Source organism: Babylonia areolata, chromosome 27 (genome assembly GCF_041734735.1).
Source record: "Babylonia areolata isolate BAREFJ2019XMU chromosome 27, ASM4173473v1, whole genome shotgun sequence".
Taxonomy (NCBI): domain Eukaryota; kingdom Metazoa; phylum Mollusca; class Gastropoda; order Neogastropoda; family Buccinidae; genus Babylonia; species Babylonia areolata.
Window position 1 is genome coordinate 7,671,360 of NC_134902.1, and position 13,778 is coordinate 7,685,137.

General features: G+C 42.1%; 1 protein-coding gene across 2 annotated transcripts in view; it reads left to right on the forward strand.

Moving 5' to 3' along the window:
• The first annotated feature begins 881 nt into the window (after positions 1-881).
• Positions 882-13,778, forward strand: part of LOC143301133 (uncharacterized) — a 112,418-nt gene continuing 99,521 nt past the window's right edge. Inside the window, exons 1-8 of one of the 2 annotated variants that reach the window (XM_076615198.1) lie at positions 882-1,012; positions 1,466-1,614; positions 2,171-2,208; positions 3,673-3,783; positions 5,555-5,778; positions 7,325-7,415; positions 9,262-9,348; positions 10,648-10,898. In XM_076615198.1, the coding sequence (XP_076471313.1) occupies positions 1,514-1,614; positions 2,171-2,208; positions 3,673-3,783; positions 5,555-5,778; positions 7,325-7,415; positions 9,262-9,348; positions 10,648-10,898 (903 nt within the window). In that variant the 5' untranslated portion in view covers positions 882-1,012; positions 1,466-1,513. The remainder of the gene's footprint in view (positions 1,013-1,465; positions 1,615-2,170; positions 2,209-3,672; positions 3,784-5,554; positions 5,779-7,324; positions 7,416-9,261; positions 9,349-10,647; positions 10,899-13,778) is intronic. The other variant, XM_076615199.1, reaches the window with a different exon arrangement.

Consider the following 13,778-nt stretch of genomic DNA (forward strand, 5'->3'; position numbering starts at 1 on the left):
TCTTCTTCCAGTAGGAACAGCAGAAGTTTCTGTCATACTTGATTTAAAATATTCATGGGCTGAAGGGAAGTGGGTGAATTGGTCTTTCTGACTTCATCGTTTCACATTTATTTAATTTCTCAGGACTGGCAGGTATTCAACCCTCAAATGACCCCTTTACAACTGGCTGGCAATAAGCAAGATAGGAGCAAAGAATGCAGAGGAAAGGCTGTTTTTGGTGTTACAGCTGTGTGAATGCTCTCACAATGAGGGCGTCTTCATTGGTATGCACCCTTCCCTAACCCAGTGACGAGAAATGTCAGGTCATTCACCATGTATCGTGGTGAAGGGGCATTCTGCAGGCACTGATAACTACCTGTTTGGGGAAGCTTTTCACCAGTGTTCTGAATGAAAGAATCAATACATTTCAGACACTGATAACTACCTGTTTGGGGAAGCTTTTCACCAGTGTTCTGAATGAAAGAATCAATACATTTCAGACACTGATAACTACCTGTTTGGGGAAGCTTTTCACCAGTGTTCTGAATGAAAGAATCAATACATTTCAGAATGCACTCACTGTTTGGGTCAGGGACAGGCTGGGCATGGTTCTTCCACAGTGCATGAACCAGGGACAGGATGGGAAGGGTGGAGGAGAGAAAGTGAGGGGTGTTCACTGCAAGTTAGGACCCACGGACACACTCACACAAACACACACACACACACACACACACACACACACAGAGCCAACACCGTGGAGGAATCAGCGGACATGACTCCACGAAACAGTCACCATGTGAAAGTCATTGTGCATCCCACAGAGCTTTACTGTACAACAAAGTGGTACATCCTGTTTCGTTGCACTGCGTTTCAGTCTGACGTCACAGCCTGAATGTGCGTGTGCCGGTGGAGTCACGTGTCTGACCGTGAAGCCAGAACAAGGTAACATCGTCACTGTCGTCCTGGGTGTCAGTGGCTGTGTAGCTGGAGACGTGACCATCACAGAACAACAGCACACGTTGACAGAGGAAATGTAAGTGGGCTGAACATGATTATATTGAATGCCTGTATTAATGGAACTGATTGTAAAGAACGTGTAAAAATATGGATACTACGTGATCATGATTCATGATCATAGTTACTATATAACTTATTTTCTTATTCTTAAAAAGGTTTGTTTGCCATGTGCATGAGCTTTTAAGTACAATCACTAGTTGTGGAATACATTTGACTGCATATTTAATATTTTTCCATGTAATCATTCATGACAAATGTTTGTTCGTCGCTCTCTCTCTCTCTGTGATAATGTTTTATGACAAGTGTTTGTTTGTCGCCTGTACGAGCGGAGCTGACTGTCTCCGTCATTTTCCTGTCGTTTCTTCCCTCAGTTCAATCATATCCTGTTGTGATACTCATTCGTTCGTTTCCTTTGTTGGTCACGTGCTCGTTGCTTGATGTACTCACCCATCTCTCGTGTGTTGGTCAGATTTCAGTTGGACTGACAGCACCAGTGACCATCCTGTGTGGACCAGACATGGGGAGGGTGTACACTTACTGTGTCCTGCTGACACTGGCTGTCATCTCTGGAGTATGCACGAACAGACAGGAGGATGTGTGTCTTCTGGAACACGGCAGGTACCGTTCTTCCCCATTCTGTACATCTTCTGTGTGCTGGGAGAGAGTGAGAGAGAAATGGGGATGGGGGTGGGGGAGGGGGGTGGGGGGGGGGGGGGCGAGGGGGTACTTGTGTCTTCTTTTCAGTGGATAGCACTAGCACCTAAACACATACTTCAACATCACAGTTCTTTCGTTTTGATTATTTTCCAACCTCTGACTCCCAGGCCCACTTTCCCTTTCCTTTATTTTTACCTCTGTGTGGGGGAGTGTGTGTGTATGTGTGTGTTCGTGTGTTCGTGTGTGTATGTGTGTGTGTGTGTGTGTGTGTGTGTGTGTGTGTGTGTGTGTGTGTGTTTCTTAACCGTGTGTGTGTGTGTGTTCGTGTGTGTGTGTATGTGTGTGTGTGTTCGTGTGTGTGTGTGTGTGTGTGTGTGTGTGTGTGTGTGTGTGTGTGTGTTCGTGTGTGTATGTGTGTGTGTTCGTGTGTGTGTGTGTGTGTGTGTGTGTGTGTGTGTGTGTGTGTGTGTGTGTGTGTTTCTTAACCGTGTGTGTGTGTGTGTGTGTGTGTTGACAGTTCACTTTCAAAGTGTGAGGCCACACAACGAGACACAGGTAAGCACAACATGTGACACTGCAGTCCTCTCTCTGACCACCTGACATCATGTCCATTCCTGGACTGATGGACTGGTCAGCTGTATTGTATTGTATTGTATTGTATTGTATTTTATTGTATTGTATTGTATTGAATTGTATTGCATTGTATTGTATTGTATTATATTGTATTGTGTTGTATTGTATTGTGTTGTGTTGTATTGTGTTGTGTTGTGTTGTATTGTATTGCATTGTATTGTATTGTATTATATTGTGTTGTATTGTGTTGTGTTGTGTTGTATTGTGTTATGTTGTATTGTATTGAATTGTATTGTATCCTCTGCCATTGTCTACCGTTCTCCATTGTCCTTCACCATCCTCCACCATCACCCCTCTTCCTCCACCAACCTCCATTTTCTTCCACAATCTTCCAGCTTTTTCCACCATCCTCCATGTCCCTCCACCATCCCGTCTTCTCCACCCCACTTGTTTTGCTTTGGACTGTCGTGATTTTTATCAGTTGAATCATGGCCTCCTTGTTAAAAGGGATTGTTTCGCTAATTTTTTGACTAAATAAATTGATTGGATGATTTATTCACTTACTGATTTCTCTGTTTTGTGTAAAAGGGCCTTTCAGTGAAAAATAAATCTAAAGCGATAGTGCCGAGACAGGAAAAAACACAACATCATTCCCTCAGTAATGTTCGCTGTATGTCAATTGGTCTGTTTGCTTGTCTGTCTTCCTAAACTTTTCTTTTTCTATTTGTGTGTGTGTGTATGTGTGTGTGTGTGTGTGTGTGTGTGTGTGTGTGTGTGTATGCATATGTCTATATCGACATCTATGTCTATGTCTGTCAATGTCAATGTCTAAATCTATGCCAGTGTCTGTGTCTGAATCTGTGTTTGTGTCAGGATAGGTATAACAATCATCTTTCTCCACGCAGATTGTTCGTAATCAGTCATGTCAGTAAATAATAAAACGTTTTCTATTGTTTTAAAGCCGGAAACAGACATGACTTGGATGTTTTATTCATATATTTTTGTTTGTTCGTGCGTAGATGTCACGAGTAACGTTTCTCAGAACTAGTGTACTTATAAAGTGACGAGAGAGAGAGAGAGAGAGAGAGAGAGGGGAGGTAAAGAATAATGTATGGAAACGTTCTGAAGAAAAACCTCCTCTCTAACATACATGTGTGTGTGTGTGTGTAAGTGAGTGTGTGTGTGTGTGTGTGTGTGTGTGTGTGTGTGTGTGTGCGCGCGCGCGCGTGCGCGCACGCCTGACAGAAGACTGACTGTATGCCACACGAAACGAATGACGAGCACCTACAGGCAGCACTCAGTCGACTTTATTCAGTTAGGCAACCTCTTGCGCAGATGACTGTTTATAGAAGAGTGCTTAGATAGTTTGGTCTCTGAGCGAAGGAAGATAGACGTGGTATAAGTAATGATAATGATAATAACGAATATAATATATTTTCCTTTCAGAGGGATCGCCATTACCGGTGAGCGAGGCCAGGTGTGACTTTCACAGAGACCTGTGTCGCTACACATCACGGTCATGTCGCGGCGCCCTGGGCTGGACATCCACAGTTCATGGTCAGTGCTCACTTTGTGTCTGACATCCACAGTTCATGGTCAGTGCTCACTTTGTGTCTGACATCCACAGTTCATGGTCAGTGCTCACTTTGTGTCTGTGACATCCACAGTTCATGATCAGTGCTCACTTTGTGTCTGTGACATCCACACTTCATGGTCAGTGCTCACTTTGTGTCTGTGACATCCACAGTTCATGGTCAGTGCTCACTTTGTGTCTGTGACATCCACAGTTCATGGTCAGTGTTCACTTTGTGTCTGACATCCACACTTCATGGTCAGTGCTCACTTTGTGTCTGTGACATCCACAGTTCATGGTCAGTGCTCACTTTGTGTCTGTGACATCCACAGTTCATGGTCAGTGCTCACTTTGTGTCTGTGACATCCACAGTTCATGGTCAGTGCTCACTTTGTGTCTGTGACACAGTTCATGGTCAGTGCTCACTTTGTGTCTGACATCCACAGTTCATGGTCAGTGCTCACTTTGTGTCTGACATCCACAGTTCATGGTCAGTGCTCACTTTGTGTCTGTGACATCCACAGTTCATGGTCAGTGCTCACTTTGTGTCTGACATCCACAGTTCATGGTCAGTGCTCACTTTGTGTCTGACATCCACAGTTCATGGTCAGTGCTCACTTTGTGTCTGTGACATCCACAGTTCATGGTCAGTGCTCACTTTGTGTCTCGGACACAACCAGACACACACGATAATGAAAATACTGGGAAAGACTGCTATGTAAACATGTTTAATTGATCAAACAGAACCTCACGTTAACATCAGCCTTTTCAAACACGGTAAATTACAGACATGAAATGGAGAAACACCATAATGTGACAGACATGGTTTTGTTTGTTCGTAGCTTGTTTGGTTTGATTGCAGGAAAAAAAGTTTTCATGGTATCATATCTGTTTAAGTCGTCAACGTGCCCGAATTGAAAGTTGGAAAGCGAAATTTGTTCTGTACGAAAATGCAGGAAACAGTTCTGGTGAAGAACACGTCAGTTTCTTTTGTGGAGTTACTAGCAAGGAGAAATGTGTCGTTATATTCTTTTTATCATGACTTGTTGCGTTGTGTGTCAGTGCCTCCTATTTACCAGTGGCATTTACTGAAACAGAAATGGGCGCGTGCGTTTTGTAGGTGCATGGTCAAATCAGTTAACTGGTTGAGAAATGGGGATGGGTGGGAGCAGGTTTTTTTTTCTGCTTTACTGCGTCTGTACAGAACGTTGGTTGGTTTCTACGTGAATACAGAATGAAAGAAACAATAGAATCTCTGCCTATCTGGCTGAAATGGACAAAGCTCTCACACTTATGACTGGACCATTTTAGTGTGACTCACGTTGCCGAACACAGTGGCAACTCTTCTTCTGCCTGAAAACCCACACGCCCTGTGTATGTGTCGTGGCCTGTGATTGTCATAGTGTGTGCACAGTTACAAGAAAGGCTCACGACGCGAGGTCAATCGACGCTTGAAAAACGGAAAGGTTTGTGGAGGAAGTGAGTTACCGGCGGCTTCCTGACTGGTGGGAACTCTCTCTCTCTCCCTGTCTCTCTCTCTCTCTCTTATTTGGGCCGCCGGGAGATAGGTACTCATCATAACCGTGTTGTTATGGTTTGGCACTTTCACTTTGTCCGATCTCTCTGCCCGCATATATGTCTGTCTGTGTGCCTGCATGTCACTTAAACTATCCATCCGTCTATCAATTCTCACTCTGTATTGAATAAAGACAACAACAACAACATTAAGGATGGTAATGAGACTGTATACTACAGGTTATGCACAAGTCACTGTGGTACCAGACACACCATCTGTCCTGGAATCTCCACTGCTGGATGTGTCCTCCCCTTCCTGTCTCACCGTCATCTCTGACATCCAGCACCCAGCACAGATGGACGTCATGTTTGATACTTCTGGTGGACTGTGCCTTTTGGAAACACTGCCTTCAGCTTCTGAACCTCAGACACATCATCTGCACATCCCTATTGGGGCTGGGAAGGTTGGTGCGTAATTGCATGTTCCTTTGATTTGAAGGGTATGTTATTACAAAGGGAAATTAACAAACAATGAGGCCAGGAGATGAAATGATTAACAAATAGTAAAGAGTGGTAACTCTCTCCATTCACAAGGTACACAACTTCAAGTCAGTGCTGCTTACACTACCGATTCAGCTAGCACACAGGTGCTTCCTTTTTTGAGGAAATGACTGAGTTTGTTCCAATGTACCTTTCATTTACCTGTGTGCTAGCTGAATCGGTAGCGTAAGCAGCACTGACTTGAAGTTGTGTACCCTGTGAATGGAGAGTTACCACTCTTTACTATTTGTTAAAAAAATATGTTATTACATTCACACACACTTACACACACACACACACACACACACTCTCTCTCTCTCTCTCTCTCTCTCTCTCTCTATATATATATATATATATAACACGAACACACACTAGTTACACAGTCACTCACGGAATATTATGTGGTAAGATCTATTCCCTAAACCAGGCCCTTTATATGTACACAACAATCCTGATCTTTTTTGTCTTCTCAAAACCACTTGGACAGCAAAGAGATACGAGTCATGCGCTTGCGTCTGCCCCCCTCACATTGTCTTGGCAGCACACGAGAAAAGCACAGAGAGCATCAACAACTGTTCAATACCAACTCACATGATTCTGTCACATCAAAAAGAAAGGACACATAAATGTGCAGCCTGACCGAAAACCAAAATGCTGTATGTTCGAAAAACGTTCTTCCTTGTTTCATTATGACAGAGCAATTTATGTTATTCGAAGCAGGGTTAAATGAAGCTTGGAGCCTGGAGCTGTGTCATGCAGTAAAAAAAACAAACAAACAAAAAAAAGCAAAAACCCACGGTAGCTGATGTTCCCATTGGTGCAGAGCCACACAGCTTCAAGCTATTGATGCATAGCGTCCACACTGGTACAAAAAATGAACAAAGAAACAGTTGTAGAATGTCCTTAAAAGGTGGGTACCAACAGCTTTCATTTGACCTTTTCACACAGCAGCTGGGTTGGATTCACTGCTCCCTGTCTGACTGTCAGCAAACTGATAGGAAGGAGGAAGTGTTGTGTGACTTGTTGCTGTCACTGTTGATAAAACACTGGCAACATTTACTGTACATTCTTCCTTTGTTCTGGGTTATATATATATATATATATATATATATATATGTGTGTGTGTGTGTGTGTGTGTGCATCTTCTTCTTTTTTCAAATGCGCATCCATCTTTTTCATTGGATCCGATATCATCAACGACTACTTTACTTCAGGTTCTAACTGTGGAGTGCAGTTCAGCGAAAGGCAATGCAATGCAAACGTTAGCGAGAGGGAACACAACGCATCTCAATGAAACGCAGCGGAACGTATGTTGTTGTGCACTATAACAAAACAATACAAGCACAACAAGACACACAAAAGCACAATAGAATACCTTTACAGGGTGAAAACGACACGACCCCATACAACAGGAAGTGACAGGAAATGGCAGCTACAGCACAGTACAATGCAGGATGCACTGTGTTTCAGGTTGTGTTTCGTGCTTTCACTCCTCAAGGACAAGACGGAGGAACAGTCCGCATCCACTTCCTGTCCGTTGACCCAGGTTGCTGTTCCATAGGTATACACCATGGGTTTGTCCTCCGTCTGTCTGTCTGTCTGTTTGTCATGCCAGCACAATTACACAGACACAGAAACAGACACACACACATGTCGATAACAACGAATTGGTTTGACGAGGGAAGTGGAATCAGCATGTATGCTTCTTCACATCCAGCCCCCAGGGCGAAAAGGAAAATACATAATAAAGATGAGAGAAAAAGGAATGCAGGCATACTCACACACATACATAACATATGGATGTACACATACACTACATGCACGAAAATAAGTGAAAAATATGCACAGATATAGCCATATACATAAGCAAATATATACATAAAACGATCTTCGTTCACCAGAGAGAGAGAGAGAGAGAGAGAGAATTGTAATAACCATAAACTATTTCGCAACAACAAAGATTTTATTAAATATGTAATTGTAAATCATTATACAATTACTATTTTTGTAAATTATCATTATTATCATTCTTGTTATTGTTGCTACTGTTGTTGCTGTTGTCATGTAATAGTAATCTAGGTTATCTGTCGTAAATTTATATTTTATCAACTTTTTATCGATTTTGCTTACTCTGCTTTGAAAATGGGATCATGCAAGAAACAAGAGGCAAGGCCTTCAAGACTCACTTGTGATACACACTGAAGGAAGTAATAATGATAAAAAACAAATTATAAAAAAAAACGTTAAAAAATATTTTGTTTTTTTCTGTATTTGTTATAATTATATAAAACTTCGCGTTAAAACATTTTTTTTTTTAAAGGCATAAAAGCAGATTCGAACCATGCATGTTTGGGTCGAGAACAAGTAGTTTTTTACACAGCACTAACTTGGCTCAAACAATGACGTTCAAAAATTACTGTTTGAGCATGTTCTTTTAGCGTGATAAATAGACAACGGTAAATCGAAGTGATAACGCCGTTTAAATCATGCCATTTTGGAATACGTGGCCGTTTTCTCTACATCTGCAGAGATCCGTGTCCGACAAGCTTCAGTAGTTACACTCACCGAGAAACTACGACACCGTCCATTCAATTTCTCTTTAAGTTCATTCCAGTTAAGCTTAATTCTGTATCCACTTTAAAACATTCATATGCAGTAAACACGTCGATGATTGTTTAAGATATTCTAATTTGGCGGTAAATGAGACGTTGCCATCTCGCAAGATACTCTGCAACATGTTTTGTCAAGATCTGCACAGACCAGTCTAGACAAGGCTGACTGAAACTCAGTGAAACGTCAATTTGATTTTTCTTTTGTGTTCATTTTAGTTGATTCAGTGTCCAGAATATTCATATGCAGTGAACACGTCAATAGTGTTGTGAGTGTCACTGTATGCGTTCTGTCCAGAATTTGTGTTTCTTTTCTTTTAATTGCGAACCAGAAAAAACGAGGTCATGGCGTCTTCTTACCACACACAGCCTACGTTCCGGCAACTGGGAAGCGGTAATATAATGTTTTCGGAATCCGGAACGGGCCTCAACGAAATAAAGCGTAAATGATCCGGAAATTCGGGAGACGTACAACCTTTTATTGATATGACTGAGAAATTTTTCCAAGTATGTTTAAGCCAAATTTGGTATTGGCAGACAAAGTTGTTGTTTTTTTATAGAGAAAATGGCAATGTGTTAAAGTATACCACAAACACACAGACACACACACACATAGACACACACACACACAGAAACAATTGAACACCGAATTGTAACAGACTCACTTTGTTTAGTGAGTCAAAAATGAAAGGAAAAAAAGAACTAAATAAAGTGATACATTAAAAAACAAACAAAAGATTAACTAACTGGGTTAATACATGAATAAATTAATAGTGCCTGTGTTGTGTGGTGTTTCAGACTGGGCGAAATTCATAGAAAACAAAGGACATGCAGAATGCAGCTGGCAGCACGTGGATCAGTGGAGGTTCAGCCAATTTAAAATTGGTATGGAATATCTGTATCAGTCTGTGTGTCTGCCTGTTTGTTTGTGTGTTAGCCTCCGTTTGTGACAGTCTGTCTGTCTGTCTTGTCTGTCTGTCCGTCTCTCTGATGGTAGGAGAGAATATATGCATCTTTGGAGAAAAAAACAGAAGGAACATAAACAATGCCCTATTAGTCGATTACTTCAATCTATAAAAAGTCAAAAAGAATTTTGGATTTGTGTGCACAAACTTCCAAGGAAAAGAACTCAACCTGTGGATGGTATTAGAGTAGAAACATGTTTCAGCACTTCAGGGAGCTTCTTGATCGAAATGTTGACTATCATAATCAGTTAGTATATAGGGACTATGAAAATGAGGGTATATGTGATGATGGTTATGACAAAAGACGAGACTGTATTATTAGCTTTAAGAAAGGTGAAATCTCGCAAGGATCGTCCCAGCTGGTGAGATTTACTGTATATCCCTCTTCTAAGGGGCTGCAGCCGATAGGAATAAATCACCTCAGTCTCAGTCTTTCTCCTTTTCTCTGTCTCTTTTCTCTGTCTGTGTGTATGTCTCTCTCTTTTTCTCTCTGCCCCCTTCTCCTCCTTTCTTTCTACATTACCCTATATGTCTGTCTGTCTGTCTCTTTCCACCACCACCCTCCCCTCTCTCTCTCCCAGTCTCACTGTGTTGTTCATTGATCTGTGTACTTGGATCTGTATGTGACGATGCACATGTCCCACTCGAGTAAAGTCTAAGTTGTGTCTGTCTACCATCAACTTCAGTCTCTTTATTCATCAGTCTTGGAGTCAATGTACTTGATGTTGTCGAAAGATTAATGTTTTCAGAACATCTTGTCTTGCAGAATGGGAAATCATACAGATTAAGAAATTGTACACTAAATTAAAGGTTGAGCGGTTCTTGTTTGACTATTCGACGGTTTAAAAACAGGCCTAAAAGATTAGATACTTTCATTTGGTATGCCCCGTGTTCAAATCATACAAAAAGTATTAATTGTGTTTTTGTTCTTAGTTGTGAAAACATCAGAGAAGCATCTGTACATTCCCAATAATCATTACTCACACACACACACACACACACACACACACACACACACACACACACACATGTGCACGCACGCCTGCGCACACACACACATTCACACCCACACCCACACACACACACAAACGCACACACACATACACGTATAGTATATACGTCCCTGTGTTTGTTTATTTTTATGTATTTATTTAGAGAGAAGGGGTGAAACCAACACAACAAAACGGCCACTGACACTGTTCTGACTTCTCATCCCCAGTTGAGGGAAAGGGCGACCGCAGTCAGCTGACCACCCCCCTCCTTCCACCAGCACTCTCCACGTCACGCCCCGCCTGTCTGTCCTTCAAGTTCTCCCTGCCCCGTGATGGCGACAGGTCTCTGAGCGTGTCCCTGGTGGATGTGGCCAACAACGAGAGACCCCTTTGGCAGGTTTACAGATCCAGACTCTTTAGCAAAAGGTCTGAGTTCGAAAACGGCCAGATTCCCATAGTGTCCGAGTCTGCTTTCAGAGTGAGTGTGGGGCTGGCCAGTGAAGGGACAGCACAGTGTGTCAGTGGTGTTCCTTCTGTCTGTCTGCTCCTTCCGTGTCTCCGCTGACCCGTGTATTTTGTACGGGGGTGTGTGAGGTTTGTGTTATCAGGGAGGGATTGTCATTACAGAACAAAGAAACGAGGGAGATGTTTTCATTACAGAACAAAGAAACGATGGGGGTAAGGGGGGTGTTATAATTCCCGAACAAAAACGATGGGAATGCTATTGGCACTTAACAAAGAAAAAATAGAAGTGCTATCGTTACAGAACAAAGAAACGAGAGAGGCATAGCACAAAAAGATGACTATGATTCGGATTACGGTTGTTTATTGATTGATGGGTATTTTTATTATTTGTTAATAGGTTTCTTCATTTTATTCATTTCATTGTTCATCGCATTAATTCTTTATTCATTCTGTATTTATTTAGTGGTAATTTACTTACTTATTCATCCAATTATTCATTTACTGGAAGTAGATACTAACGTGCCGATAGCCTTAAGATGGCCTTAGTGCTCGGCAAGGTTCTAAGCACCATAATCTGATTTAATCAAATTGTTTATTTATCCCACAATTGCTTACCACGCATATTTATTACTAGAGCAGCAATGAATTGATTGTAAGGTGAAGTAATTGTGTGCCTCAGTGTGGGAAGGCACGTGTCAAACACTTCATTTCTGGACATCTGTATAGACAGCTGGGTATCCATTGGTGTGAACGTGATATTTACCAGCAGAGACAAGCAGAAAATTATCTCTATCCTCAATGAATTATCATTTCCACCACCACCATCATCGTAGTCGTTGTCGTCGTCATTGTCATAACTATTATCGTTGTAATTTGATTAATAATTTGTCATGGCGTTATTGTTTAATGTTTGAATTATTAGTAAATTATTGAGAGGGCTCAAAACTATTATTTTAATATTAGAGAAGGACCTGTATTTTTCTGCAAAATAAAATCTACGCAACAATACCCAGATGTACCCTTCCACTGGCTAAGAGGAGACAACCTGACAAAAATCCCCAATCCCACGGCTTTCATACAGTACCAATGGGATGAATGGCTTTTGGGTTAAACAGTCACTAACTGTATGCAGTCTGGCCTTAGGGCGACACCAGGCTGACGGACTCCACACAGATGGACATCCATTGCCCTTCCCTGATAAGAGGCTCTGTCAGGGCGACCGAACTTTTCCCTCACCACATAGAACACCCTTCTATGGATACTTACAAAACCCTGTCTCGCGTGCACCTCGGGGATCAGCTGCATAGCACGAGACATAAATTCAGATCCCCAAAACCCCAAAACAGGCGTGGCAAAAGAGGTGGGAAAAGATTGTGCTTAGGTAGCAGAATGACAAAAGCAGAGCGGCTGTCAAAGAAATTCTTTAGAATCGGCAGTTGGAATTGTTCCAGCGCGAGAATGAGAATCTCAAGAATTGAGAAATTGGCATATGATTTTGACATTTTATGTCTCCAAGAGACCAGGACAAGTGCAGACAGACCAATACATTTTGAGAATTTCACAGTCTTTCAAAGGAATGAAGGAAGAGGAGTAGCAATCATACTGAACAAAAACCTAAAAAAACAAAGTTTCCACCATAAATCTAGAGAAATGGTGTAGCAACTCATGTGAACTAGTGGGGGTGCGTCTCGAAAAACCTGACGGAATTCACAAAAGCATCGTGCTCATCAATGCCTATGTTCACCCAGGAACCTGCACAACAAAAGAGGATTGGGCCTTTTTAGAGGAAATAGAGAACGAACTTGGAGACTCAGTCATTATCTGTGGAGACCTCAATGCAAGATCGAAGCTATGGGACCAGCGGAACACCAACCCACAAGGACTCGCACTTGAAGGAATGATAGGGGAAATTCTTCTTAGCCCATTAACAACCACATCCCCAACTCGCCTTGGAACAAGACAAGGGGACAGTGACAGTGTGATCGACATCGCTCAAACATCTCCAAAATTCAGAGCAGAAATGAATGCAGAGACGCTTCCACACCAAGGCAGTGACCACCTCCCGGTAGTTTTCAGTCTACAGAAACTGTCAGATAAACGCTGCATGAAACCGCGTGATCCATTTCAGTATGAAACCAAAGAGACAACCGTCATCGAAAAATTAAGACGCAGAAGAAACAAAAGAACGGCACTGAACAGGATGCAAACTATTCAGCCCCCATGGTGGAATACCGACACAGAGAGAGCCTGGATAGAAAAACATGCGGCTGTCAAACTTTGGCAAAAAGAAAGAACAAAACCATCTCCAGACAAAGATATTGAAACAAAAATGAAAGAAAAAACTAAACAGTTTGAAACCATTGCTCAAGAGGCCAAAAATGACAAGTGGAAACAGTTTTGCGAGGCACTCAGTTATGACTCAACATTGACAGAGTTCTGGCAATTTTATCGTCGCATGGAAGGGAAAACGTGCACAACAACAACCCCAGACATGGTAGACACTGACGGAACCAAGCTTAAGACAAACGAAGAAAAAGGATCCGCCCTGCTCAAACGTTTCATACAACAGAGCGATCAAAGAAACTTAGATGAGAAAAAGAAATATGTTGAGGAGTTAAACCAAACCCTTATGCAGACTGGACCTGATGATGACTTGACAATAGATGATCTAAATGAAGCAATAGCTAAATGCAAGAAAGAATCTGCCCCTGGCCCAGACAAAGTTCGCTACTCGGACATCAAGGAACTATCGGAAGAAGACAGAAGCAAACTTTTCAATCTATATCAAAACAGTTTCCACAATGGACATGTGCCGGAGGACTGGACACACAGCTTCTTAAAACCCATACCAAAACCAGGAAAGGACCATCATCAGGTAAGCGGCTACCGGATC